At 46.0% G+C, this 25,440-nt stretch overlaps 2 protein-coding genes across 3 annotated transcripts in view; both read left to right on the top strand.

Moving 5' to 3' along the window:
• Positions 1 to 19,840: 19,840 nt before the first annotated feature.
• On the top strand, positions 19,841 to 20,672 carry LOC110205958 (uncharacterized). The gene is made up of 2 exons (XM_020982960.2): positions 19,841 to 19,961; positions 20,143 to 20,672. Exons 1-2 carry the CDS (start codon positions 19,841 to 19,843, stop codon positions 20,664 to 20,666), a joined length of 645 nt encoding a protein of 214 aa, XP_020838619.1. The 3' UTR covers positions 20,667 to 20,672.
• Positions 20,673 to 20,731: 59 nt separating this feature from the next.
• Positions 20,732 to 25,440, top strand: part of TAFA5 (TAFA chemokine like family member 5) — a 573,238-nt gene continuing 568,529 nt past the window's right edge. The window contains exon 1 of one of the 2 annotated variants that reach the window (XM_020982952.2): positions 20,732 to 21,097. In XM_020982952.2, the coding sequence (XP_020838611.1) occupies positions 20,986 to 21,097 (112 nt within the window). In that variant the 5' untranslated portion in view covers positions 20,732 to 20,985. The remainder of the gene's footprint in view (positions 21,098 to 25,440) is intronic. The other variant, XM_020982951.2, reaches the window with a different exon arrangement.

Here is a 25,440-nt window from a genome sequence, read left to right as displayed (position 1 = left end):
GAAGCCAGGATGGGAATGGAAAGTAGAGAACAAGCCCAGAGAGAAATCCCCTTTTCTCCTCCCCATTACCTATGTCATCAGAGAGAAGGGGCTGGTAGGAGACCAATCATCCAGCAGAGAGACACATTGAGGGCAGATAGGTGGCCACCAGAGAAAGGAGAAGCTATACAGAGAGACACGACATAGACAAACGTGAACAAACACGGCTATGGATGGGAGGAGACGGCTCGCCACCCAAAGGAGAAAGCAGCTTCAAAGAGCCCAGTCTCTTACACCAGGGAAGAATGTTGATTATGAACTCAAAAAGAGTTCCCAGTAAGCTGGAGTTGTGAGTCACCTCCTTTGCCATGACCCATGCACGTGCAATTCACTACCATTGCACTTTCAATGTATTTTCACTACTTTCCCCAGGATTTTGTGGGCAAAAGAAGAGAATGTGGTTGATGGGTAATGTTTTGTACCAATTATTAATTGTGTAAATATACCAATTTTATATTTTTCAATATCTCATCTCCAACAGCCTTTCAGACATCTCAAACTAGGTGTCCTGTAGATATATTAAGCTCAACATGGCCAAAATTCAATTCACTATTTTTCTCCTAAACCTTCCCCCTTTTCTTGTCTTCCCTGTTAGTGCAGAAGGCAAAACCATCCTCCCAGTCCCTCCAGTTCACAACCTAGGAGTCATCCTTGCCTACTCATTATCTTTTACCCTACCTCCCATATACAAGCTGTTTCCAAGGCCTTTCATTTTCACCTTTTCAACATCTCTTGGAAATGTCCCCTTCTCCCCTCTGACATTGACTCCACCCTGGTACAGGATCTCCTCACCTCATACCTGGACTATTGCAATAGCTATTGTGAGTCTGCCTGCCTCAAATCTTTCCCCATTCCTATCTACCCTCCGTTCAGTCACTAAAGGGATTTTCAGGTCTCACTATGTCATACCCCTCCTCAATAAATGAAAGTGGTACCCTATCAACTCCAGGATTTAATACAAAATCTTCTGTTTGGTGTTCAAAGTCCTTTATAACCTAGTCCCATCTCACCTTTCTAGTATCCTTACACCTTACTCTTTACCACATAATTTTTGATCCAGTAAAACTGGCTTCCTAGCTGTTCTACCCCCACCACACTCTGTCTCTAGGCTTCAAGTATTTTCTTTGGATATCCCCCATGCCTGGAATGCTCTTCTTCCTCATCTCCAGCTATTGTCTTCCTTTAAGTTTCAATTAAAATCCTAACTTTTAGAGAAAGTCTTTCCCAACCCCTCTTAATTCTTCTGTCTGTTAATTATTTCCTCTTTAGTATGTCTTTAGCATGTTTGTACACATTTGTTTTCTAGTTGTTTCCTCTCCCATTGATTTGTGAGCTCTTTGAAAGCAAGCACTATTTTTTTTGACTCTTTTCTATCCCTAATGCTTAGCACAGTATCTAAAACATAGTAGATCCTTGGTAAATGTTTATTGACTGACAATTATCCTTAATATGTCTTCTTAGCAAATATCCTTTGTAAAAGATAAATTAGTCTATTGGCTGATAATCAGTGATAAATACACTGGTAGGTGCTCATGTGTGACAAGTATTACCCCTAGAACCCTGAGGAAAGAAGTAGTCAGGTGTCTTCTGATGACTGCAACCCAACAATTCCTGTACAAATTTGGGCAGTGACTCTGGAGGACATTGCACATTTTTAATACGCCAGGATGACATCTGCTGCAGGTCGAATCTTTAGAAATCACAGGGAGCTTTATTGAGGTCTCCCATTCTGGAAACTGTTCAGGGCTAGATGTCCCTGTACCCAGAGTCTTCACATTGTCACCTTTATGGATCATGCCACACAAAGTTTAGTGGGCGCTTATAACACTTCTGATGCATGGCAGGCAGCAGCCTTTTTTAATGAGTGAACAGCTGATGACTGCTTATCACTTATCCCTAAGATGTAAATCATGTTATTTTACTATTAAGGCAGATGTCACTCAAGCACAGGAATATTTGAAACTTTGGAATACATAGTAATTCCCTGGGCATGTTAGGAAGGATGTTGACAGCCTGGAATTTATCCTGAGAAGGGTAACAAAGGTTGTGAGGGGCCTGAAGACTAAGTCACAAAAGAATGGTTAGTGGACCTGAGAAGAGATGGCTTAATGCAAGCACGAGAGCTGTCTTTAGTATGTGAAAGGCTGTCACGTGGAGGGGGTACTAGTCTTCTGCTTGGTTCCCGAGGGCAGAGGCAGTAAGTAGATGGAAGTTATAAAGTAATAAATTGTGACTCAATGCCAGATTTTTTTTTTAATGTGAGGATTCAGTGAGGTCGTGGATATGGAAAAGCTTTGTAACACTAATTAACATTTGTAAAGGTAAAATTTGTAAAGCTCTAGAGAAATGTGGAAGTTGGGGGCTGACATTTTGTCATCAACCCAGCAGCCTCTGTTGAGTACCTTTGATGTACACAGCACAGTGCTAGACACTGTAGGGGGAATAATAGTGGGTAAAAAAGATGTTCATTAATATTTCATTTCTCTGGATCTAATTACTATTGTGGGGATACATTGTATTCCCAGAAAATTAAAGACAGCATATAAACAAAGGAAATACTGGGTGATGGGTGGGAGAATATGGGGGGATAATCTATCACCAAGTAAAACATAAAAACTCATCAGGTAGGAGGTAACCTTGGAACTGAGCTTCAGAAAAGAATTAGGGGTTCCAAGAGGTGGCCAGGAGAAGGGAAAATGTTCCAGGTATGGAGGACAGCGTGAGCAAAGTTATGGAGGTGGGATAACTGGAAGCAGGCCAGTTTAGCTGGACCATTGAGCAATACGAGGAACTTTGGCCAAGTGTTCTTTGTTCTGACTGCTGGGCTAGGAATGGTTTTGTTTTGTTTTACTACCTTGAAGAATTTGGAATTTAGGAATACTTTTAGGAATTACAGGGTACAATTGGTGATTAATAAATGCTTATTGATTGATAGCAGGTCCTTAATAAACATTGATCGTATTAAATTGAAGCATGGAGGGTGGGGAGGGGAATGAGCAAAGGCACAAAGGTGGGAAATGACAACACATACTGAAGACATGGCAAATGGAGACTTTGGCAGCACTGAAGAGCAAATGCAAAGGAAATGAGGCTAGAAAGGGAGAGTAGAACCAGACTGTGGAGGTCTCTAATGCCATAGCAGACTTTGGGTTCTGATATTGGGGGAAGAAGTCAATAAGATGCCATTTCTAAATAACTCAGGCCATGTGTGCTTCCAATGGAGGGTGGGGAACATGATTTTTATAGTTGAAGGAAGACCCTTTTATTCATTCCCATCCAAGCTCTCTAGCTAATCTCATTGGCCATGATATAACCATCTTTCTAAATCAAATTAGTAAGATGTTGAACATTACCTGCCCCAACCTTCTCTGAGCATTCAGGTCAGAAATAGGTGCTGTTCATCTCACTACATGGTGTAAACACGCTCTTATTAAGGACCCTGGGCTGGATTCTGTGCCAGCTTGTGAATAATGAGCACTGAATTCTATTAGCATTCAGGATTAAATATCTTCCGACTCAGTGTGCTTGGCTAGCCACTGATGATCTGTCACAGAGCCCCTGAAGTTTCCTCCAGAATGTTCCTAGAGGAAAGGCATCCCTGCCATTGTTATGAGGTGCTAGTAATGGATTGTTGGGAGCTTGTGAAAAAGCAGCTGAATTCAGCACCACAATGAGTAATCAGCTGGGCAGGTTCTGAAGTTCTGGTTCTGGGTCATTTAATGACAATTAGTATAATTTCTGTCCCCAAGGACAACAATTGGTATCATTGTACTTTCATATTTGAGATGGAGCAGGAAGGAACCTTAGGGATCATTCACTGGGCCTAATACTTTCATTGTGCAGATGAGGAAATGAAGGTCCAAAGAGACAAATGAAACAGCTTACCCTAAGCCAAACAGATAAATTAGTAGCACAACTGGGATTTCAACTCACTTCCTCTGACTCCAAATGCATTGCTTTCCCAGCACCAAATGGCCTCCTGCATGAGTCTAATAGTGATAATAACTCTCAGGGCATCATAGACTCTCCAAATGGCTGTTTCAGGTCCTCAGAGGGCAACTAATCCCATTTTTACCTGAAGCAGGAATTCCTCGGAGCATCCTGAGAAATGGTCCTCTGCTCCAATGATCCCGAGGTCATAGTTGGCACCTCACTGGCACAGGACACACAGAAAACATCCAGGGGGGCAGACAGGATGGTGAAGGGAGTGGACATTGTGTCATGAGGAACAGAAAAGAAAAGCAAAGATGCTGTACCTGGAGAAGAGAAAACTTGGCTCATGGACATGCATTCCCAACAGAATCCTGTTCATTTGCATTCTGTCTCATTCCTCTCCACGTTGCATTCTTGACTCTCCCTGCTATGCTGCAGAAACAACTTCATTGAGGACACTCATCTCAGCCCTATTTTCTTTTCCCTGCCTCTGGCCCAGATACCCTCCTTCTCTTACCCCAACCCCATTTTCAGCTCCTTTTTTGTGTGTTGTCTTCCTTTTGAATGTAAGTACCCCAAGAAAAAAGATTGTCTTTCTTCTTCATCCAGAGAAGGATAGACCCGGATGATTACACGTCTGGAGATTGTAAGGTGTCTTTTGCTGGATCTTGGACTTTACTGATCATGCCTGAGAAGAGGCCATGTTCAGAAGCCTATTTCTTTTTGGGCATTGAAGTGCCTGGTATAGAGAAAGAACTTAATAAAATCTTGCTTGGTAGGCACTGGTAGGCTTATGAACACAGTACCCAGAGATCCCAGACCCTGTTACAGATTCATTTGGGGGAGCCGTGGGTCTAGGGCTGATCATCCTTGTAAGAGACAGAGGCAGATGGGAGGATACACAAGCTGTGAGACTTGAGGGAACTTGGAAAATGGAAGCTAGGATTCTCAAAGCAGGTAGCAGCTTGGGAGGGGTGGGGAAGGAGAACAGAAAAGTAATAGGCAAGAGGAAGACTGAAAAAAAAATAAAGATGGGAATCCAGTCCTCTCTTAGCAATACATTTGCTTTCTAGGCTATAAAGAAAAAAATATATAAAACTTCATTTTCCGTGGTACAATGGTAAGAAAAAGGTATTGGTAGTGAGGAAGCTTTCCTTTTGAAAGGTGGTGGTGGTGGTGGTGGTTTTTGTTTTCCCAACCCATGCCTTCAACATTTCCTGAAATGATTCCAGTCTCTGCTTAAATACTTGCAGTGAGGGACTGATCACTACCCATGACTCAGCCCATTGCACTCTGGGATTCTTTTTTCCTGACACCAAACCTAAATTGGTCTATTTGCAACTTCTTCCCATTTGCTGCCCTCAGGAGTCATGGAGGAAGACTCTTATCTCTCCTCCTTCTCATAGTCCTGCTAATATTTGTCTCCTTTATCCCAATCTAAATATCTCCTTTGGACAACCTTCATGTGGCCTCTCTTCTGGACCCCTTGTCATCCTGATCACCCTCTAAGATATAGTCCATAGTCCTCCACTAACTTGTTGTGACTTTGGGACAGTCATTTTAACCCCTTGGAGCCTTAGTTTCCCCACTTGTAAAATGAAAGGTGCTTTTCAGCTCTTGCCAGTCTCCATCCCATGTTCTGTGACCCAAGGTCCCTGTCAGCTTCACCCTCTGTGATTTCAGTGACTTTTGACCACTAGTGGCGGCAGGAGAGACGGTACCAAAAGTTGGCCCTCTGGAGTGGCTGGTGGTGTTGCCTGGTAAAATGTTTCCATTGCCTTACAAGTCCAAGGGAGGCTTTTCTGAATGTGGCCCCCATGCCTTTCTTTTTATTAAAGATGGTGATTAAGTAGTGATTCTCCAAGGGAATCCTAGGCACTGAGAAGGAATTAAGGTGTTTCTCTGTCTACACAAAGGAAATTGGGGCTGGGAGGAGAAAAATGCATGAGGATGCATTCACACAATAGCAGAAAATAATGAGCATCAGAGAATTCCTTTTCAGTAAAGGAAAAAAAACCCCTACAATCTAAACACATTGATTTAATGAAGGATTCTGCCTTCGATGCTATTCTCAGCCCATAAGAAAAGGGACATTTCTTGTTATTCAGAAAGCTGTTGGATGGAGAAGGTTCTATAAACAGTCATTAGCATCTTAATTGCACAATAATTCACAAGACAGCTCCCCAGAAAAATGTAGCTGATAAATCTTTCAGCCCCAAAGTCCGAGAACCAAAGCAGATTGTGTAGAGATTGTCTTCCAGTCTGCAGGCTATGAATTCACCATGTCTTCATGGCGTTGTGGCTCTGCTGTGATTTTTTAATGGTATGTATGTGCAACCCAAAAGGAGACTGCCCAAGCCTTCTGAGAACTCACAACAATGCCAGGCCCTTGAATGATTGAGGCCTGAATGATGTGATATAGCCAGGGATGGGTTCCAATAGTAAGTAGCCCGACAGAACTATGGAAGATGATGCTTGGTTCTGAGCCCCTAATTGTCCTGGAGGCCCTGGAACCAAGTGGGCTATAACCTTGCATGCACTGGAAATGGGGAGATCTCAGTTCTAGACCACTCTCCGTCACTTAATTATTCCTTGTTTCACTCTTTAGTTTATCTCTTCATCTGGAAAGTGTGAACTCAGGTCTCCTCAATTGCTAAGGTAATTTCTTGTTCAAATATTCTATATTCTATATTCTAAAGCCCCTAGCTTTTGGACATTCTCTCTTCCAACTCTGATGTTCCCTATTCTAAGCTCCTTCCCAGCTTTGATACTCCCTGTTCTAATGCCTTTCCAGCTCTGACTTCTCTGTTCTAAGGCCCCTTCTCACTGAGATGTTCCCAGTTCTAGTGTCCCTCCCAGGTCCCCCTTTTTGTGTGCTAAAGTCCTTCTCACTCTGACATTCCTTAATCTAACTCCTTCCCAGCTTTGGCATTAAGTGATCTAAAGAGTTTTCCTTACCTTATAAATATGCCTTATAAATCCCTTAGCACTTAGGGGCAGGAGCACAACACCCACGAGAATGGAAAGATTTCAGGTATGGGCATCTTTGGTAGTTGGTGAAAGAAGAGGAAGAAGGGAAAGAGGCCAGAGGAAATGTGACCTGCTATCTATTATCTTAGCAGCTGAAGCCCCAGAGGATACCAGCTAACATATCGTGGTAAGATTCACATTAAGAACATCACCCTTGCCCTTCCCACTCGTGTAGAAGACATATCACAGAATCTCTGAGCTGGAACGGAGTCCAGAACCACGTGGGTCAACTTGTACCCGAGCAATATTGTCTTCTTTCACATGTCTGACAAAAGGTGTCCCAGTCTATGCTCAAACATCGATAATGATGGGAAGTTCACTACATAAAGAGGTAGCCCTTTCCATTGGTGAACCACTTTAACGGTGTTCATTCTTATGTGGAGGGAAATGCTGCTTGCCCCTAACTTCTGCACTGTATGATTCTTGTTCAATTGGCAAACTTGTATAAGATAGCTACTCTGTTCAAGGTCCTAGGAGCTAGGGATGTCAAAAGGAAGAGTGATCAGTCCCTTCTCTGAAGGTATTATGAGATCTTGAGGACTGGAGACATAGATCCAATTAATTGTACCGCCAGGGAGGATGGTATTAAGTGCAAAGCAGTCAAGGGCTGATGACGATGAGTGCAGGTAGAAAGCCTACTAAAGTCGCATTTTCATTCCCCCTTTTTTTCTGTGAAGGCAAATGTTCTCTGACTGGGAAAGATAGAACCAAATGTGTTATCGTGGAATTGGAGCCCATTATGACAGAACATGGCAAGAGGCCACTTAACTGCCTTCAATGATTTCAGGTCACCAGATCCAGATGGACTCCATCCCAGGTTAATGAAAGAACTGCTGGATGTTATTGGCCAGCCTCTGCTGTCAGGCAGTCTTGGGAAGATCTCTGAAATTGGGGCCTGGCCCAGAGAAAGGAAAATAGCCTGATTTTTTTTTCCTAGGGAAAGACAATGAAGTCTTCTTGTTATAGACTGCTGATGTAGACTGTGATTACTGGCAAGCACTACAATACCCTATTAACAGGATGAATTGAAAATAATTATAAAGGGAAGCAGTGATGAAGAAGATCCAGCATGGGTGAGTCAAAAAGAGGTCATTCCAGATCTAACCTAATTTCCTCTTTTTTTTCTTTTTTTTTTTTTTTGGCAGGATTACTATACTGTAAGATAAAATGAATCTGGGTTTCAGCAAAGCATGAAATAGAGTCTCTCATGCTGTTCTTATGTGAAACAATGAGGGATGTAGGTTGACAACAAGTTAGGCAGATTCAGAAGCAGTCAATGGCTAAGACTCAGAGTCTTCACTGCGTGATGTAAATAATAGGAAAACCTGAACGAATTTCTGAGAGACCTCTGCTTCCCCAGTCCTATTCACCATCATTCAATCAACAAACAAATTTTCCCCGAAGGCAGCTAGATAGTGTCTGGAGTCAGAAAGACACTAGTGAAAATTTTGCTTTAGATATTTACTAATTATGTTGCCCTGGGCAAGTCATTTTATCAGTCTCTGCCTCAGTTTCCTCATCTGCAAAATGAGTAATTACCTCACATTGTTGTTGTGGAGCTCCAATGAGACGACATATATGCAACACTTTGCAAACATCAAAGCACTAGGTAAGTGCTAATTATGCTTATTTAACGTCTTTATCCTTGACTTAAAAGCACCAATGGGATGCTTATCCAATCTGCTGTTTTCGTAAAGCTGGGAGAAGTAACTAACATGCTGCATGGTGAAGTGACAAGCCATAAAAGATATCAGAAGGAGAGAATGATGATTTGAAAGTAATAAAATGAAATTTATTAAAGGCAAATGAAAAATTTTATTCTTACTTCAGAAAAATAACTTGACAAAGCAAAGGGAGAGGAGTGTACAGCTAGAATGAAGACATCTGCCAGTTTGAATGGACTGTTCACGGTGCAACATTCCAATCCTGTCTCCTCCCCATGCCCTCCCCCTCCAAAGCAACAATAATAATAGCTGTTGTGATGGATGGCTTCAATAGAGGCAACACCCAGGAAGTCCACAAAAATCCACCTCTGACGCCTCCTGGTGGTGGGAAGGTGACCCTGCAGTTGGAAAGGCTTTGGAAGCTGAGTCTCTGGGGACCATTCTTCCGAAATTAGAACGTCTTGGTAGACAGTCCCAGGTGCAGATCATGTCTGATCTTCAAGGATCAACCCAACTAAGGAGAGAAAGGCTTATCACCAGCAAGTTTGCCACTTGAGGAAAAGAGTATTTATTAAGCACCTACGATGTGCCAGGCACTGTGCTAAGCACTTAGCAAAGAATATCTTATTTATTGTCACAATAATCCCAAGAAGTAGGTGCTATTGTCATCTCCATTTTGCAGATGAAGAAACTGGGGTAGACACAGATTAAGTGAATTACCCAGAGTTATACTGCTAGTAAGGGTAAGAATCAGAATTAGAACTCAGGTCTCCCTGATATATTCACTGCTATGAGTTCTTTGCTATGACCACTGATAAAAACAAAAATACAAAGGGGTGTTTAGCCCTGTGCTGCCCCCTTTGCTTCCATGTTAAAGTAGATAAAGTAGCTGAAAATTGGTTCTAAGAACTGCACATTTCAAACCACCTATAAACATTAATTTAATGGTTGGTGCTCCAAATGTGAAATCTTAGTCCAACAGTGAATCGGTTGACATACTACAGAGGAATTGAGCTGCATCAATATTGACATTCCTGCTGTAAATTAAGCCCGCAGACATAAAGAAAGCCAAGTGAAAGAATGGTTCCCAAGTTCTCCCTGGAGAGGCAAATAAAGGAGTTGGCTGACTTGTCTTCATTGTGTGTCCAAAGGCAACAAGAAACATCGTTTCATGAGATACTTGGTCACTTTGCTGCGTCCTGCTGGTGGTGAATACAAGCAGAAAGGCCGCAAGGAAGACCATCATAGCTTGTTCATTAACAGCTGTTGCATGGAATGAAAATGGAGAGAAATTGTGTCAACAAAGAACAACAAAGTCTTCCCAAAGAGGGACATCCCTGGGATCTAGTGACTAAGAAATCAGGAGACATCACTGGGAGAATTTTGTTGTTTCAAAGATAGACCTTTGTTTCAGGAAGAAGCTTGGAGTCATCAAAGGTGAACCCCAAATTTCCTCAAGGCAATCAAACATCTCTTTCCATTCAATTCTGGGTCCATCTCTCTACACATTCTCAGTGTCTGTCCAAGATATCCATCCTGGTGGACCAGCTCTGTGGGTGCTCCATCCAAGTCTAGAGAGCAGTCATTCTTCATCCACTTTATTTTCCATGTGTGGATAGTTATGCTGAACTCTTTTGGGTGGTTATGGATCTTCTATAGGAAGCTTTACTGTATTCCAGGGAAGGGTCTGCAGGAACAAGGGTATTCAATGATTTCTGACATACAGTGTACCTGGGATAATATTGACATTGGAAATCTGTGTCCCATTTCGGAGGTTGGGGTGGGGGTGGGCAGTTAGCAACAATGGAAAAGGGATGGATCAAAGCCTTAAGCTAAAGGACAAGAGTTTATGGTGGAATTTCAGACATGCATGAGTAGCAGGTGGCCATGAGAAAGAGTACATGGTAGATGATGCAAGAGCACAAGGTCTGAAACTGAGGGATATTGTTCTCCTCCTATATAACTGTGGGACTTTGGGCCAGTCATTTCCTTAGATAGCACTGAATTCTCTGTAACAATAGATTGTTGCAAGGCAAAAATACAAGTGATAGAGGACTAAGGGCAGGTAGGTGGCCCAGTGGATAGAGTAATGGGCTTGGAATCAAGAAGATTTGTCTTCATGAGTTCAAATCTAGCCTCAGACATTTATTTGGGTGTGACTCTGGGCAAGTTAGTTAATGCTGTTTGCCTCAGTTCCTCATCTGTAAAATGGGCTAGAGAAGGAAATAGCAAACACTCCAGTATCTTTGCCAAGAAAACTACAAATGGCATCATGAAGAATCAGATATAACTGAAACAAGCAAAAAAAAAATAGTAGGCACTACTGATATGATTATTCCCATGTGTCACATGAGGAAACTGAGGCTCAGAGGGGAGGACTATCATGTTTAAATAGCAATCGTAGAATGTAAATTTGAAAATGAAAAAGTGGAGAGGAACCTTGGCAATTATGTAGTCTAACTCCTCATTTTGATGCTGAGGAAACAGGTCCAGAGAGGTGGCAACATCTCCAAGGATACTCAGCACAGTCCTTGTTATTTGTCCAATAGTAACTGAAATCAGATCTTCCTTACTTCCAGCTCCATAGTTGTCCCCCCCTCCCCACCCAGCTTGTTGCAAGAAAAGTGCTTTGTCAACTCTAAACTGAGGTGGAAGTCTAAGCTGCTGTGATTACGATGTGAAGCCCCTTGTGGTGGGGGGAAGGCAGAGAAGGGCTGCAGGGCCAATTGGATGAAGGCTGCTCCTGCCTCAGTTCCCTTCTTGGTCTCTCAACTCTAGGATGTCATATCAGAGATAATTTTCCAGGACTATTAATGGGGAAGAAAGATGCTGCCTCTGATGAGACCCCAAGCCAGGAAAGGTCTGCTTGTTTTAATTAAACAGAAATAAATTATTCATGCTGGTGGAGGATAGGGGGAGGGAATAGACACACTTATGTTATAAACATTCAGAGTCCAAGACATACAGGACAGAATAATCTCAAGGGCTTCCTAGAGGACTCAAAGGGACTGCACTTGTCAAGGGATGGTGGTAGGACTCCTGAGCTGAGTAATCCAGTCCTTTGCCAAATCAAAGAACCTCTTTCCTGCTGTGTATTCACATGTCCCTTTACCTTTCTGGGCCTCATCTCCCAAGGAAGGGAGAAGCTGCATAATGTCTAAGGTCGCTGTCAGCTCTGGCATTATCTGAACAATGTTCAATGATTCTGTCCTTGCTTGATATCCCAAATTCTAGGGGCCCTCCCACCTCTGATACCATCTGATCTATGGTCTAAAATCCCTTGAAAATCTAACTTTCTATGTTCTATAGATAGGCTTATCCAGCTCAGACTTTGTGGCTTCTCTGTTGGATGAAAAGAAAAATTGCTAAGTGCTATGTGTCACCACTAGGGCTCTAAATACAAAAGGAAGATCGTCTCTGCCCTCAAGGAGCTTACATTCTGATGAAGAAGGCAACACATAGAGGAGGGCTCAGTTATAGAGCTTGGTGGTCCCCAGCATGCCATGGCAAGGTAGAAGCAAGGGAGAGAGAAATGACTGGGGGAGATGGCGTCCCAGAGGGTGACGGTCTAAAGTCTTTGTGGTCCAATAGAAGCATCGTAGCCAATGATTCTCTGTTCAGTAAAGTTTTACAAGTGACCATGTCTATCCCACAGATGCAGGATTCAAGGATCCAGGCTCATGACATTTGTGATGAGAGAGAGTCATCTAAATATAACAAGGTAGTAGGTGTTCTGTTTTTCCTATTGCAAGGGTGGGAATAGGTTAGCATTCAACCTGGAAGGAAAAAGAGGAAGGAAACATTGTCTGGAAGGTTGGAGGGAAGGGGAGAGACCCCAGTGGAAGCTAAGCAGGGTATGGGTTGGAATAGATAAAGGGTTTACTCTATCTTGTTCAATTTGCCCTCAAATACCTGGTGGTATCTATCAGAGGGAGAGTTGGGAAGGCTTCCTGCACATTGCTTTGCTCGGTGATTTTCTTCCCCCCCCCCAATTTTATTAATTTATTGATTTATTGGTGATTTTCTAAGGTTGCTTTCAGCTGGCATTCTATATCCAGTTTCTAACATCCACTTGGCTCTGACATCCCATATCCTAAGGTCCTATGATGAACTGATACTCTGTGTTCTGTGTCATAATGTTCTTGTCAGCCTTGACTAGGATGGATGACAGAAGCTTTGCTTTAGATCCCTGAATTAAGGATGCATAGATTTCAAATGAATGAAGTGGCATTAATTAAGGTGTTACTATGTACCAATGACTATGCTAAGCACTGAGGATGTGAATATGAAAGCAAAGATAGTTCTTGACTTTTGGGAGCTTACATTCTAGTGGGGGAGACAAAGCAGTGCACAGGGAAGGGTATGACACGTTCCATCCAGTTACTATAACAGAATTGTTCATTGGTCATAGTTTTAAGACTGGAGAGTAGAGAAAAACCAGCAGGAGCCTAACATCAAGGCAATTCATGAAGTGATGGAAAAGATGCCCAGACTATTGTCTGAGAGTGAATAGCATGGTGAATGGACTTTCCCCGAATGGTCATGTCGGTGAGGCAGTCATCAATTAGGACAATTTCTCCAGTGGTGCAAAAGTGGTTGGTGAAGCCATGGAAGAAATGACAGTCAAGTGGAAAGTGAATCTCCAGTGCTCTGATAATACTTAAAATAGGAAGTAACTTTCCTGATGGAGGGCTGGCCCTGCTCCCATCCAATACCCTTCCCCCTCCCTACAGCCTGATTAGCAGTGGCAATTTGTGGCAAGGGAGGGGTAACACATCTCAGTATCCTGTTCCCAGCCTCATTCTTCTGATGACACGCTTCATGAAAAGCACAATTGTGAGGCAGCTACAATTCCTCTTTTCTCTCCTCCTATCATCTTCTCAGCCTCTTCCAAGAATTTCTACCAAGACGCATTCACCCCTTCTCAACCTCGATAATTACAGTAACAGTAATTGCAATTTAAGGTTCTTAGTATCATATCACATGTGTAGAGCTGGAAGGAAGGACCATCTAATCCAATCTTCTCATTTTCATACGAGGAAATTGGAGCTGCGAGAATGTAAATGACTCCTCCAAGGCAACATAAGCAGTGAATATCAAAGGGAGAATCTGGACTGATTTCAGAACCAGAGTTTTCTACACTGGGACACACTGCCTCTGAAAAGTCTTTCTCTCCCAACAACCCTGAGAAGGAGACAGGATGTTAATATTAACATCCATCTACAGATAAGGAAACTCAGGTTTGGGGAGATTCAGTGACTTCCCACAGCAGTGTAGTATAGTGTGGTATGGAAAGCTATGTACTTGAAGCCTGAAAAAACAAATCTGAGAATTGTATCATTTGAAGTTTAGAAGGAGCCTCAGTGACCATTCACATCGAACTTAGATGTGAAAAGAATCTCCACACTAACAGTCACCAGCAAGTCTTTGATGACCTCCAAGAGAAAAATAACTTCTATTTCCAAGGGCAGCCCATTTCCTTTGGGGAGAGCTGTCATTGCTAGGGAGTGTGTCCTAAAATGGAATGGAAATTGGCTTCTTTGTAACTTTCATCCCTTGTTCATGGGTCCTTTCACTGGCCTCAAATAGAACAAGCCTAATCCTTCATTAATGAGATATCCCTTCATATACTCCAAGACAGTTTCCATCTCCTCCTGAGTCTCTTCTACAGGCTTAACATCCAGTCCCTCCAAGAGGCCTTCAAAGGACTCAAAACCTTTCCCCATCTTGGTTGCCTTCCTGTGGAGACTCCAAATGAACGTCTTTCTTAAATCATGGGACCCAGAACTAAGCACCATATTGCCAAAAATATGTGACTAGAGCAGAGGCTGATCACCTCTGAATTCCTGGAAGTTCTGGCTCTCAAAAACGCTGCATTAGCTTGATTTTACTTTTAAGGGAGGGTGAGGGAGTTGGGGGTGGGAGAGGGCACTGTCATTCTGGTGACTTTCACTGAGCTCACAATGCACCAGACCATCAGATCTTTTTCAGAACGACTACTCTGAATCCCTGTGTTCTCCTGCCCATCTTACACTGGCATCAATATTTTCTTATACCCAAGGACAAGGCTTTACATTTATTCCTACTGAATTTCCTCTTGTCATAGTCAGCACAAATTCTTGCCTGTCAAGATCCTTTCAAATCCTGACTCTGGCATCCACTGTGTTATTTATCCCTACCAATTTGGTGTCACCTACAAGTCTGATGACAATAGCATCAATGTATTTATTTAAATCACTGGTAGAAATGATAAACAGCACAGGCTCAACCACAATTGTAGCTTTGCTATTTACTACCCTTCCGACCTTAGGCTGGGCTGTAAAGGATGTTCAGGGAGGACTAAACTATCTGGTGTGAGGCTGTGCCAATCCCTTTGCAGGGCTGCTTCTCTGGGTTCGGGGTCCACAATTCTCACCTATGACTCCAAGAAGTGGTAGTGTTTGCAGTAGCCACACCCCAGTAAAACCAACTTGGCAGACAGCTAAACTGGGTTGAGGGCAACTGACAGGCCTCAAACCCATCGGATGAGTGAGGGGGATGTCTACTCCAAGCATGTAAGCATGAGAAGACTTCGTTGGCGGAAGGGGTTCCAGTGGCCGTGGAGGTGGCTGAAGCAGGTCCTCAGAACTTGGTCAGATGTATAAGATACCAAGGCCACCCGCTGCATCCCCGGCCAGCACCAGTCACCCTGACTTTTATCCTGCCGCTGAACTTTGATGACTCCTGAAGAGAGTGTAAGGCTGATGACTTCGTGCAATTCCACCTCACTCAAATCCAATTCAAGCCCAAGTCAAGACATCACCATATCATTGGTCTTCTTTCAAAGTGAAGGACAAGGGGCAGCTGGGTGGTGCAGTGGATAGAGCACTGGCCCTGAAGTCAGGAGAACTTGCGTTCAAATCAGGCCTCAGACCAACACTTGACACTTACTAGCTGTGTGACCCTGGGCAAGTCACTTAACCCCAATTGCCTAAAAGTAAAAACTAAAAACAAAACAAAGTGAAGGACAAACAACAATGACCTTAGACAGGTTTTTCCTCCACTCTGTACCCCTTTATCTCTATAAAATGAATGGTTTGTATTTAATAACTTCTAGACATCCTTCCAGCGTAAATCTATGTTACTATGACTTACACTCACACAGAAGAAAGAAAGAAAGGAAGGAAGGAAGGAAGGAAGGAAGGAAGGAAGGAAGGAAGGAAGGAAGGAAGGAAGGAAGGAAGGAAGGAAGAAAGGAAGGAAGGAAGGAAGGAAGGAAGGAAAGAAGGAAGGAAGGAAGGAAGGAAGGAAGGAAGGAAGGAAGGAAGGAAGGAAGGAAGGAAGGAAGAAAGGAAGTAAAGGAGGAAGGGAAGAAACAGATATTTATTCAACATGTACTATGTGCCAGGCACAGCGTTAAACATGTTACAAATACTTTATCCTCACAACTCTGGAAATTAGCAGTACTGTTACCATCTTGACTGGAAATGTATACTTCTAAGGAGTTAGCTAACTCATTTTAGGAAGGTTATTTCTTCTAGCACTATTTGCCCTTTGACAGGGTGACCAGAAAGCAAAACATCCCATAATGAGCCAAAGAAATGCAATTCCAGCGAGGGAGGGGCTAGATGAGAACATGAGGGCCAGCCGTTTGGTTGGTATTGATGGTTCATCCTCAGATGTAATGAACCATCCTCAGATGGTTCATCCTCATAATGTTGGGTGAGGTGAGAGGGTGGACCTGCAGCCTGGCAGGCATCAAACAGAGTCAGTAGCAGATGCAGGCCACCATGGGGAGCGAGCTGAGCACTTCAACCCCTCTCTCTGGGCCCCTCTCAGAGGCCATGAACCACCGTGTAGGTGCCGATCTACTTGGAGTTGTCTATCCCAATGAGGCCACTAGATGGCAGTGCACTGGCCAGAACACTGGGTCCGTTGTGAAGAAGATCTGAGTTTCAATCTAGCCTCAGACACCTACTATGTATGTGGCCCTGGGCAAATCACTTCACCTCTGTCTCCCTCAGTTTCCTCAACTGTAAAATAGGGATAATAACAGTACCTACCTCCTAAGATTGTGTTGATTTCCTTCCTTTCAATGAAATCAAATATTTAACGTAAAAAACAAAACAAAACAAAACAAAAAAACCAATGTGCTAAGCCCTCCACGAGGTATTAAGGCTGCAAAGAGAAAAAATAAATGGCCTCTGCTGCCAAGGAGCTGAGAGCCTCCTCGCATCTTTTACAGAATTGTGCCTGGTTTTAAAGTAGACATGGGAGACATCGTCCAGAAGCAAGGCCTTTAAGGACTGCATTTTGTTCCACCAAGTCAGAAGTTTTATTTTCTTTTACACAACAGGATGCTTGTTACACATCTCTCAGTTAATTGTGCGGCTGTGGAGGTGCTCTAGGCTGTAGCAAATCTTGCACAAAAGCCATCAAAGACTCTCTTTAAGTGTATAGACTATTCTCACTAAAATCTTACAGAGATGAAAAAGTAGGCATGTGGACATAATCATAATTGATAATTGATTTTATTATACTGTTGGGTTTATGAAACACAGAAGTCAGGCATCATGGGAAGCTCAGAGGATTGGGGGGGAAGGAAGGAAGGAGAGGAAGGCGGTGGATTTAGAAGCAACTACTATCCCAGGACACTGATTCAAAGGAGGCCTCTAAAGAATACAGAACAATGATAAAGCCTCACATTAAATAGAGCTTCGAGGCTTGCAAAGCATTTTCCATGTCCTTTCTCACTTCATCTTCAGAGCACCTCTGTGAGACTGATGCTGTTGTTACCCCCATTTTAAAGATGAGGACATTGAAGCTCAGTGAGATACAGGCACTTGGCCAGATTTACACAGTAAATATCTGAAGCAGAATCCAGTGGAAGGTCAAGAATTCAGGGCCTACCTGAAAGAGTGATGCTGTTGTTTGTTCTCTGTTCTCAGAGAGGACCACAGTGGGAAGGTGATGCCATGACTGGCAAGTGAATTGGATTTAAGTGAGAGAGGGCTGGGTGTGTGGACAGTGTACAAGGATCCAGAGGGAAGAATTAGAACCCAAATCAGTGCTAATTAGAAAGGAATTGGATTTTGTTTATATGCAGGGACTAACTTTGTAACCACCAGGACAGTCCCTAACTGGGACAAGTTGCATCATGAAGTAACAGCTATCATTTTTTTCTTTCTTTCTTTCTTTCTTTTTTTTTAAAGGCAATTGGGGTTAAGTGACTTGCCAGGGTCACAGCTACTAAATGTCTGAGGCCAGACTTGAACTCAGGTCTTCCTGAATCCAGGGCTGGCACTCTATCCACTGTGCCATCTAGCTGCCCCACAACTATCATTTCTTAAGCACCTACTATGTGCTAAGCATTATACTAAGCCCTTTACAAATATTGTTTCATTAGATCCTTGACAGCCTTATTTTACAGATGAAGGAACTGAGATAAATGGAAGCAAAGTGACTAGCCCACTGTCTAGATGTGTCTGAGGCTGAATTTGAACTCATGTCCCTGACTCCATGGTGCCACCTAGCTGCCGTTGTACCAAGCTCCACATCACTCACTGGAGATGCTGATGCAAAGGCCTCATGGATTGGCAGAAGAGAGATTCCTGCTCCAGAAGGGGGTGGATGAGGTTTCCTCTAAGGTCACTTCCCATTCCAAGGTCTGTAATCGCTCTCCATGAGGGTTTCTGTGTGCCCCACCATCATGCTGTTATGGTGTCTGTTGGCCATGTTCTTCATGCCTTTTTTCATCCAGTTCAATGTCTCCAGAGGTCGTTTAGGCTGGCCCCTTCCTTTGACAGATGACCACCCAAGGCCCTGAATGGGGAAATGGTTGGTCCAAAGGCTCCCGGACAGTGCGATACACAGGCAGCTCCTCCAACTCCATATTCATCCCTCTTTTCACCACTTCACACTCTGCCCTTCCCTGCTAGTGAATTTCTGACCAAGGCTCAAATGTCACCTCCTGATCCTGCATGTCAGTAAGGAGCTTAGCCTCACCCCAGCCCTAAGTCACACAGCACTGTGCTCCCCTCTCCATTGGGTTGGAGCTCCTTTGGGGTGTGGCCTATACCTGCTTTTGCCTTTGGGCCCTCAGAGTCCAGCACTGGTGCCTGTCACGTAAATGATCCTGGTTTGTTTGAGTCATTGATCATTCTTTCATCTTTTGTCTATCATCACCACACTAAGGGCTCTAGGCCAGGCCCTGGGCTTCATCTTTCCTCCTATGTTATCCTAGGTGGCATTGTGGATAGAGCACCAGGCCTGAAGTCAGGAAGACCTGAGTTGAAATCCAAAATCGGACACTATGTGACCCTGGGCAAGTCACTTCACCTCTATTTGCCTCAATTTCCTCATCTGTAAAATGGGGACAATAACAGCACCTACCTCCAAAGGTTGCTGTGAAGCCCAAATGAGATAATAATTGTAAAGTGCTTAGCACAGGGCCTGGAATATATACATATTAGCTGTTATTTTTGTTATTATTATTACCCAACACTTGGTTTTACATTCAGCAGGCATTTAACCCCTTGTAGCTAAATGGCATTAAACTTGAAACTTCCATGGCACTTCCCCCCCCATTTATTATCCCCTCCTCCTACTGAAACTTAAGGGGCAGGTGCGTGTGGGGGGAATGGGGGGGAAGATACAGCAAGAGATTATGAGATCTGAGATACCAAGGAGTTTAAAACAGCAAACATACGGGAAACACACAAAACCTGGAAGAGCAGAAAGCTGACTTTGGGGCTGGGGCAGAGAGAGGCTGAGAACCATGGGCTTGCAGCCGAAAGGCCTCCATCTGTGTAGCAAATCGGAGTGACCCAGCCCTGCTGCTGCAAAGCCAGCTTTAATCCTCAATTTTCTCCTGTGTAAAATGGGGATGAGAAGCCAGGCTTTACGATCTTTATATAGTTATAGAAGGGAGAAGAAGGGATGTGGGTATTATTATCACTCTGGGAGAAGGAGGACAGATATCGAGAAAACAAGGCCGGAGGCCCCCCAAACTGTGTTTAGGAATAACTCTCGACACCATCCTCCCCACCTCCCAGCCCCCGCCGCTTGACCCGCACCGACACTGGCTAGTCCCCGTGGCTAGGGAAGCGGGGCGGGGAGGGAGAGATGGTGGTGGCGGGAGGAGAGACGTCTGGGGCTTCTCCCTGCTCCTGCGCCCCGCCCCCCGCTTGGGTAGCATGTTCCCTGAGGGAGGGGGCTGGGCGGCTCGAGCTCCTGGGTCCAGCCTCTGGCTGCGGTGCGTGCGGCCGTCTCTGTCGCCATCCACAGGCTCGGCCGACGCTCGGCTCCCGCTGCCTGGTCTCCTCCCTCCCCCGTCCCTCCTCCTTCTCCTCCTCCAGCATCCTCATTCCCATCCCCATCCCCATCTCCTCTCCTCCTCCAAGGGAGGGGGCTCCGAGCCCCAGCCGGAGAGGAGGCAGGCGCTTCGGCCTCCCCAGGATCTGTCTCTTCTGCACTGACCCGACGCCCCCCACCTAAGAAAAGCCCTTGGGCCCCAGCGGCGGCCAAGAAGGCGGAGGGAGGGCCATCTGGAGCCGGGTCCGAGCATCCTCCCTCCTCCTCCGGCGGAGCCGCGCGGAGGGGCGGGCACAGGGAGGAGGGAGGAGCGCCGGAGCCCGCCCCCGCCCCCTCGGCCCGGTGTTGCTGCTGCTCCCGGCCCCTCCGCCGCCGCCGCCGCTCTCGGCTCCTCGGCTCCTCGGCTCCTCGGCTCCCCGGCTCCCCGCTCCTCCGCGCCACAGCCAGGGAAGCTCCGCTAGACCCCCGGGGCTCCGGCCCCCCGCCCCAGCTCCCCGGCACCTCCGCAGTGAGGGGCCGCCCTCCAGCTGCCAACTTCTCTTCCTGCCCCTCGATAGCCAAGTGGCGGCCGAGTCTCTACGGTCCCCCCCGCCGCCCCCAGGCCCGCTGCTTCTGCACACCACCCCCCATCCTCCCTCCCCGCGCAGCTCGGTAACCCCGCTCCGCGGCCATCCTCCCTCTTCTTCCGGGCCCCTTTCCTCTCCCTGAACCGGGGACTGGAGAGCCGCTTGTCCGAAGGCAAGCTTGGGGATCCTTCCAGCTAGCGGCCTCAGCAGTTTGGGGGCGGGGCGGGAGCGGAGGGGGCGACGATGCGCCTCCAGACGTGACGGGGCTGCCGCCGCCGCCGCCGCCGGTGCCACCGCCCGTGCCAGTGCCCGTGCCGCCTCTGCCGCGGGAGGCCAGGCGTGAAGATGTGGCTCTTTGGGATTACACGTGGAGACAGGCGATCGGGATCGGCCCCGGGGAGCGCCGGCTGGTGAGACGCGCTGCGCCCCCCACCCCCTTGTGCCCCGGAGAAGCGGCTTCAATGGCGCCATCCCCCAAGAGGAGCCGCCGGAAAGATGCCAACGCCTTGCCGAGCATGTCCTCAACTTTTTGGGCTTTCATGATCCTGGCGAGTCTGCTGATCGCCTACTGCAGTGAGTACCCGCTGCCCCCCCTCCCGCCCCCATCTCTGACAGTCCCCCATCCTCTACCCGTGCCCTAAGCCCTGGTCCCCCGGCAGTGCCCTGGGCAAAGGCGGAGATGTGTTCTGGCATCCCCACCCCAATCCCCAAATAGCATCTCCACTAGCCCCAAATAGCTGGAGCCGCACAGTGGGGAGCCCAATGTCCCCACAGGACAGCTCCTTCCTCTCCTTCCCTTCTCTGCCCAACCGGGAAACTGGACCCAAAATGGCAGTGATCCTGGTGTTAAACAGCTTCGGAACGGGGAGCAGTTTATGCTGGCTAATCCTAGCTCTTAGGGCAGGAGGGGGGCATCCTTTCTAGCGAAAGGGAACTACGGCTTTGGGCTGGGAAGCTTCACCTCCTGCTGAGTTTAGTGCTGGCCCCCGGAGCCTACTTCGGGAAAGAGGATCCTTGCCCATGGATACCCACTCACCCCACTTAGAGATGGTTCTCTTAGTGACCAGCCTTCCTATCTGCCTTTCCCTCTTCCCCTTTTCCTCTGGATTTGAGGTAAAGGGAACAGACAGTCATGCTGGAGTGACAGATGGCTTCCTTTCACTAGGGTTATGTGAACTCGCTCTCCGACTACGGAATCTCTGATTGGGAAGGAGCCCAGCATTGGGGTAGCCTAGGCTGGGTCACTCCGAAATCCATCCATCCCGTCCAGCTTCCCATAGATTTCTTGCTTGGTGTGGGATTCCAGCTCAACCCCCCCCCCCCATCCTAACTGCCCCGTCCTTTGATTTCTGAATGTTCATCTCTCAAAGACGCCATCTCCACACTGACGTATCCCTAAGAAGTCCTGTCTGGTGCAGGGAGATGGGGCTTCTGGCTTCCAAATTGGAGGCTATTGGCTTTGGTTTGACTGGGGGAGTTGAGGGCTGATGTGTGGGGAGACGAAAAGAAGTCGCCTCTCAGTGTTGGCCTGTGCGACTTTGATTCTTGCCTGGAGCTTCGTGGATTTGGAGTAAGCAGAGGTTTCTGAGGGCAAGCCAGCAGACGCAGCTGTAGGAGACATGGAGTAAGCATCATTGAGGAGACATGGATGGAACATTGTATGCTTAGGTTCTCTCCTTCTGGGCTTCCCCAATCTCCTCCCCCTCCAAAGGAAGAAAAGCAACAGAGCTGGAAGCTGCAGCGATAGTAAAATGCATCACAAGCTTCCTCTAGCTTCCAAGGACCTGGTAACTTGAGCATAGAAAAGTCGGGTGAGGAGTTAATCTTTACTTCTCTTCCCTCTTGGGTGGGGAGAGGCTGTGGTCAGTACCACAGTCCTGCTGCCTGGGACATGCATCTAAACCTCTCCTTCTCCTTCAGGGAGAAGAGCAAGGCTGAGGCATGGCATGGGCAGGGGAATTGCCATGGGGGTTGGGTTGGAGGAAGAAGAAACATGGATTCTGTCTAGCTCTTTTTCCCTTTTCTGAAAGAGGCCAGCTCTGGCCCTCCCTCACCCCCATTTCCCATCTTCCCTGCCTGAGCAGATGCACCATCCTTCAGCAGCCTCTGAAATGAGGTTGCAGTGAGCAGAGAAGGAACCTGCTCCCCCACTTGGCTCCATTTCGGAGCCTTCGGCCAGCCTCCCAGCAGCCTGACTCCCTCCACCAGACTACGGTTGTTTGGAATATAGACATCCTTGTTTCCTTTGCCACTCCGGGTCTCTGCCAAGGCCTCTGCTGTGGTAATAGCTGTGAGAATGAGGAGTAGTTTAGGTGTCTACGAGTTGGCATAAATGATTGACTTCTGCAGAGAGCCCAGTGCCCTCTGAGATTTAGCAAAAGCAAAGGAGAGGGTATTATTTCTGGACTTTGGTCAGGGCAAGGGGAGGGGTGAGCATAGAGTATGTATACATAGGCAGAGTTGCATTTCCCTCCGTGTTCCTTTCTGCACATTCACATCTAGTTAGCCACAGGTTTCCTGGATAAGAACAGCAAGGCTCTGTGAGATTGCAGTGGGTTAACCAGGAAGGACTCCTGCAGTGTGTATGGACTTGGCCATACCATTATTTGAGGTGACAGGAATGAATTCTTTCCAGTGCGTTGGAAAGTGAGAGTCCTCATCTTCCATTCTGTCATTACTTACGCTCTTTTGTGTCACATACACGGTCTGATTTCTGCCCCTGGAAAGTTGCCGCTCTCAAGGTGAGCCCCTGCTTCCAAAGCTCATTGCTATAAGCCATGGAACAGCTTCCTGATGCGTTCAAAAGAACAATCTCCTAATTGTTTTGTTAAGCAAATCTCACCCTGCCTCCTGTTACTCAAATACCCTGAATTTCCTTTCTGCTACCCAGGGCTTACTGCACACCAGCATCGTCTAAAATATGCAGTGTCAACTCACTCCAGCGTCTCTGCGCCTGGCTCCCTGACTTAATGACTGGAGGTGCCATCTCTAATGTTCGCCCGCATTAGTTTAGGAGCTCCTGAGTGCTAATGCCTTGGGAGCATTGTGGGCATCAAGTCTGCTACCAAGAAAGAAAGCAAGGTGGTGGGGTTTGGGGTGGAGAGGCAAGTGCCCAAGCGGAGCCCGGGGAGACGGTCTCTGCTCTTGTTCACCCATGACTTGGCATTGAAAAAACATCTTGAATGTGATGGGGGTGGGGGGCACAAGCAGAAGAAAAGAAAGGAAAGATTATTTCTCAGAATCTGCTCCCTTGGGGAATTAAAACCCTGACTGATGCACAGCTTTAGTTTACTTCACATTTTTGATCTATTTCATGCTTCCATGATGACATTGACACAATTATATCAAGCACAGACACAGTCATCTTTCTCTCTCTCCTCTTTTTTCTCTTCCCTCTCCTTCCCTGTCTCCCTCTGTTCTCCCTCTCTCTCTCTCTCTCTCTCTTTCTCTCTCTCTCTCTCCCTCCCATTTTCCCTTTCCCTTCCTCCTTTCCTCCCTTTCCCTCTCTCGAACATATGTGTGCACACACAAACATATAGAATACAATCACAATGTATTAACAAAATGAAAACCCACCCAAGCCCCAGACTCTCTGCACTGATCGTTTGTTTCCTGTTGGAATGTAGTCCCATGGGGGAATGGCTGACTTTCAGTGTACCAACAACACTGATAAAAATGCAAATGGAATGGTTCTCAGATTTCCTATTGGTGTCTTGAAAGTATCTGGGCTAAGGAAGGATATTTAATGTACTTGAGGGCAAGTTATTTTGCTAAGCAGTTAGAAATTGTATTCCCCAGCCTGTTGTCTCGCCTATAGACCTGCTCCGTTCTTATTCTAGTCTTGGAAACACTGATAAGCATGATGCAAGAGTTCAGTTATCCTCCCTATTAAATTCTTGCCTGTGCGGGGAGAGCTTAAGGTTCTCTCTCTTTCTCTCCCTTGCCACCGAGACAGCACTGACTCTGTTTGTGCCTGGCTTTGAATTTGGAAATCCGGGACTTGCTTGGCTTCTGTGAAAGAGTCTTCCTTTCTCAAATGTTTGGATTCATGTTTAGGGAGATTGGCTCCACCCTATGGTTGGACAGAGACCTGCATCCCACCAATTAGATGTGTTGCCATAGAAACCAAGGCTTGTCTCTTTTCCCCCTGTTACTGGGGAGGGGGGAGGTGAGGAAATTACATATGCAGTTAAATCAAAGGCAGAACTATGGAACGTACTTGCTTTCGGACGAGTATGTGTCTTTTCAGCAGGTGCAGAGGCCTTGCCCACAGCAAACGTTCACCCAGCGTCTCCTGCTGTGCTATGCGCTCTGGGCCTCTCAGGGGAGTCATTGTCCCAGAGCAGGTGCTAGGAGGTGGAGATGAGATTGAAACATGCATTTGTTATTTAGCCAGGAAATGTCTCTCAAAGTGCTTTTAAGCCACCCAAATTCAAAGTCCATGCCACAACGAATCTGAAATGAAAAAGTATGTGGGAATATCAATTACAAATACATGTCCACTGGGGGATGTAGAAAGTAAAGAGGGCAGGCTATTACAGTGGGCAGAAATGCATCCTGAGAGGGAGGAGATCACCTGGATTCTGGTCTCAGACCGGCCCCCCCCCCTTGCTGTGTGACCTTTGGCAGGTTGTTCCACTTCTCTGGGCTTCAACATCCTCTGACAAAGTGAGAGATTTGGACTAAACTTCTTTAAGTTCTGGCATTCTGCAGTTGTAATTGGGAAAATGCTCAAGATTCCACCTTGCATATTCCATTATATGTGCGTAAATTCTTAGGTGTTATGTATACATCTGTGTATACATGTGTATAGTATACATCCATATATACATACACACATGGAGAAGGGATGGATATAGACCCAGGATTTCATGCTACCGAAGACACCCACTGTAGATATCTCCTCCACAGATGTA

This window comes from Phascolarctos cinereus, unplaced genomic scaffold, assembly GCF_003287225.1.
Source record: "Phascolarctos cinereus isolate Bilbo 61053 unplaced genomic scaffold, phaCin_HiC Scaffold_1;HRSCAF=81, whole genome shotgun sequence".
NCBI lineage: Eukaryota > Metazoa > Chordata > Mammalia > Diprotodontia > Phascolarctidae > Phascolarctos > Phascolarctos cinereus.
The sequence above is the reverse complement of the archived record's forward strand: the minus strand, read 5'-3'. Positions and strand labels throughout refer to the sequence as shown.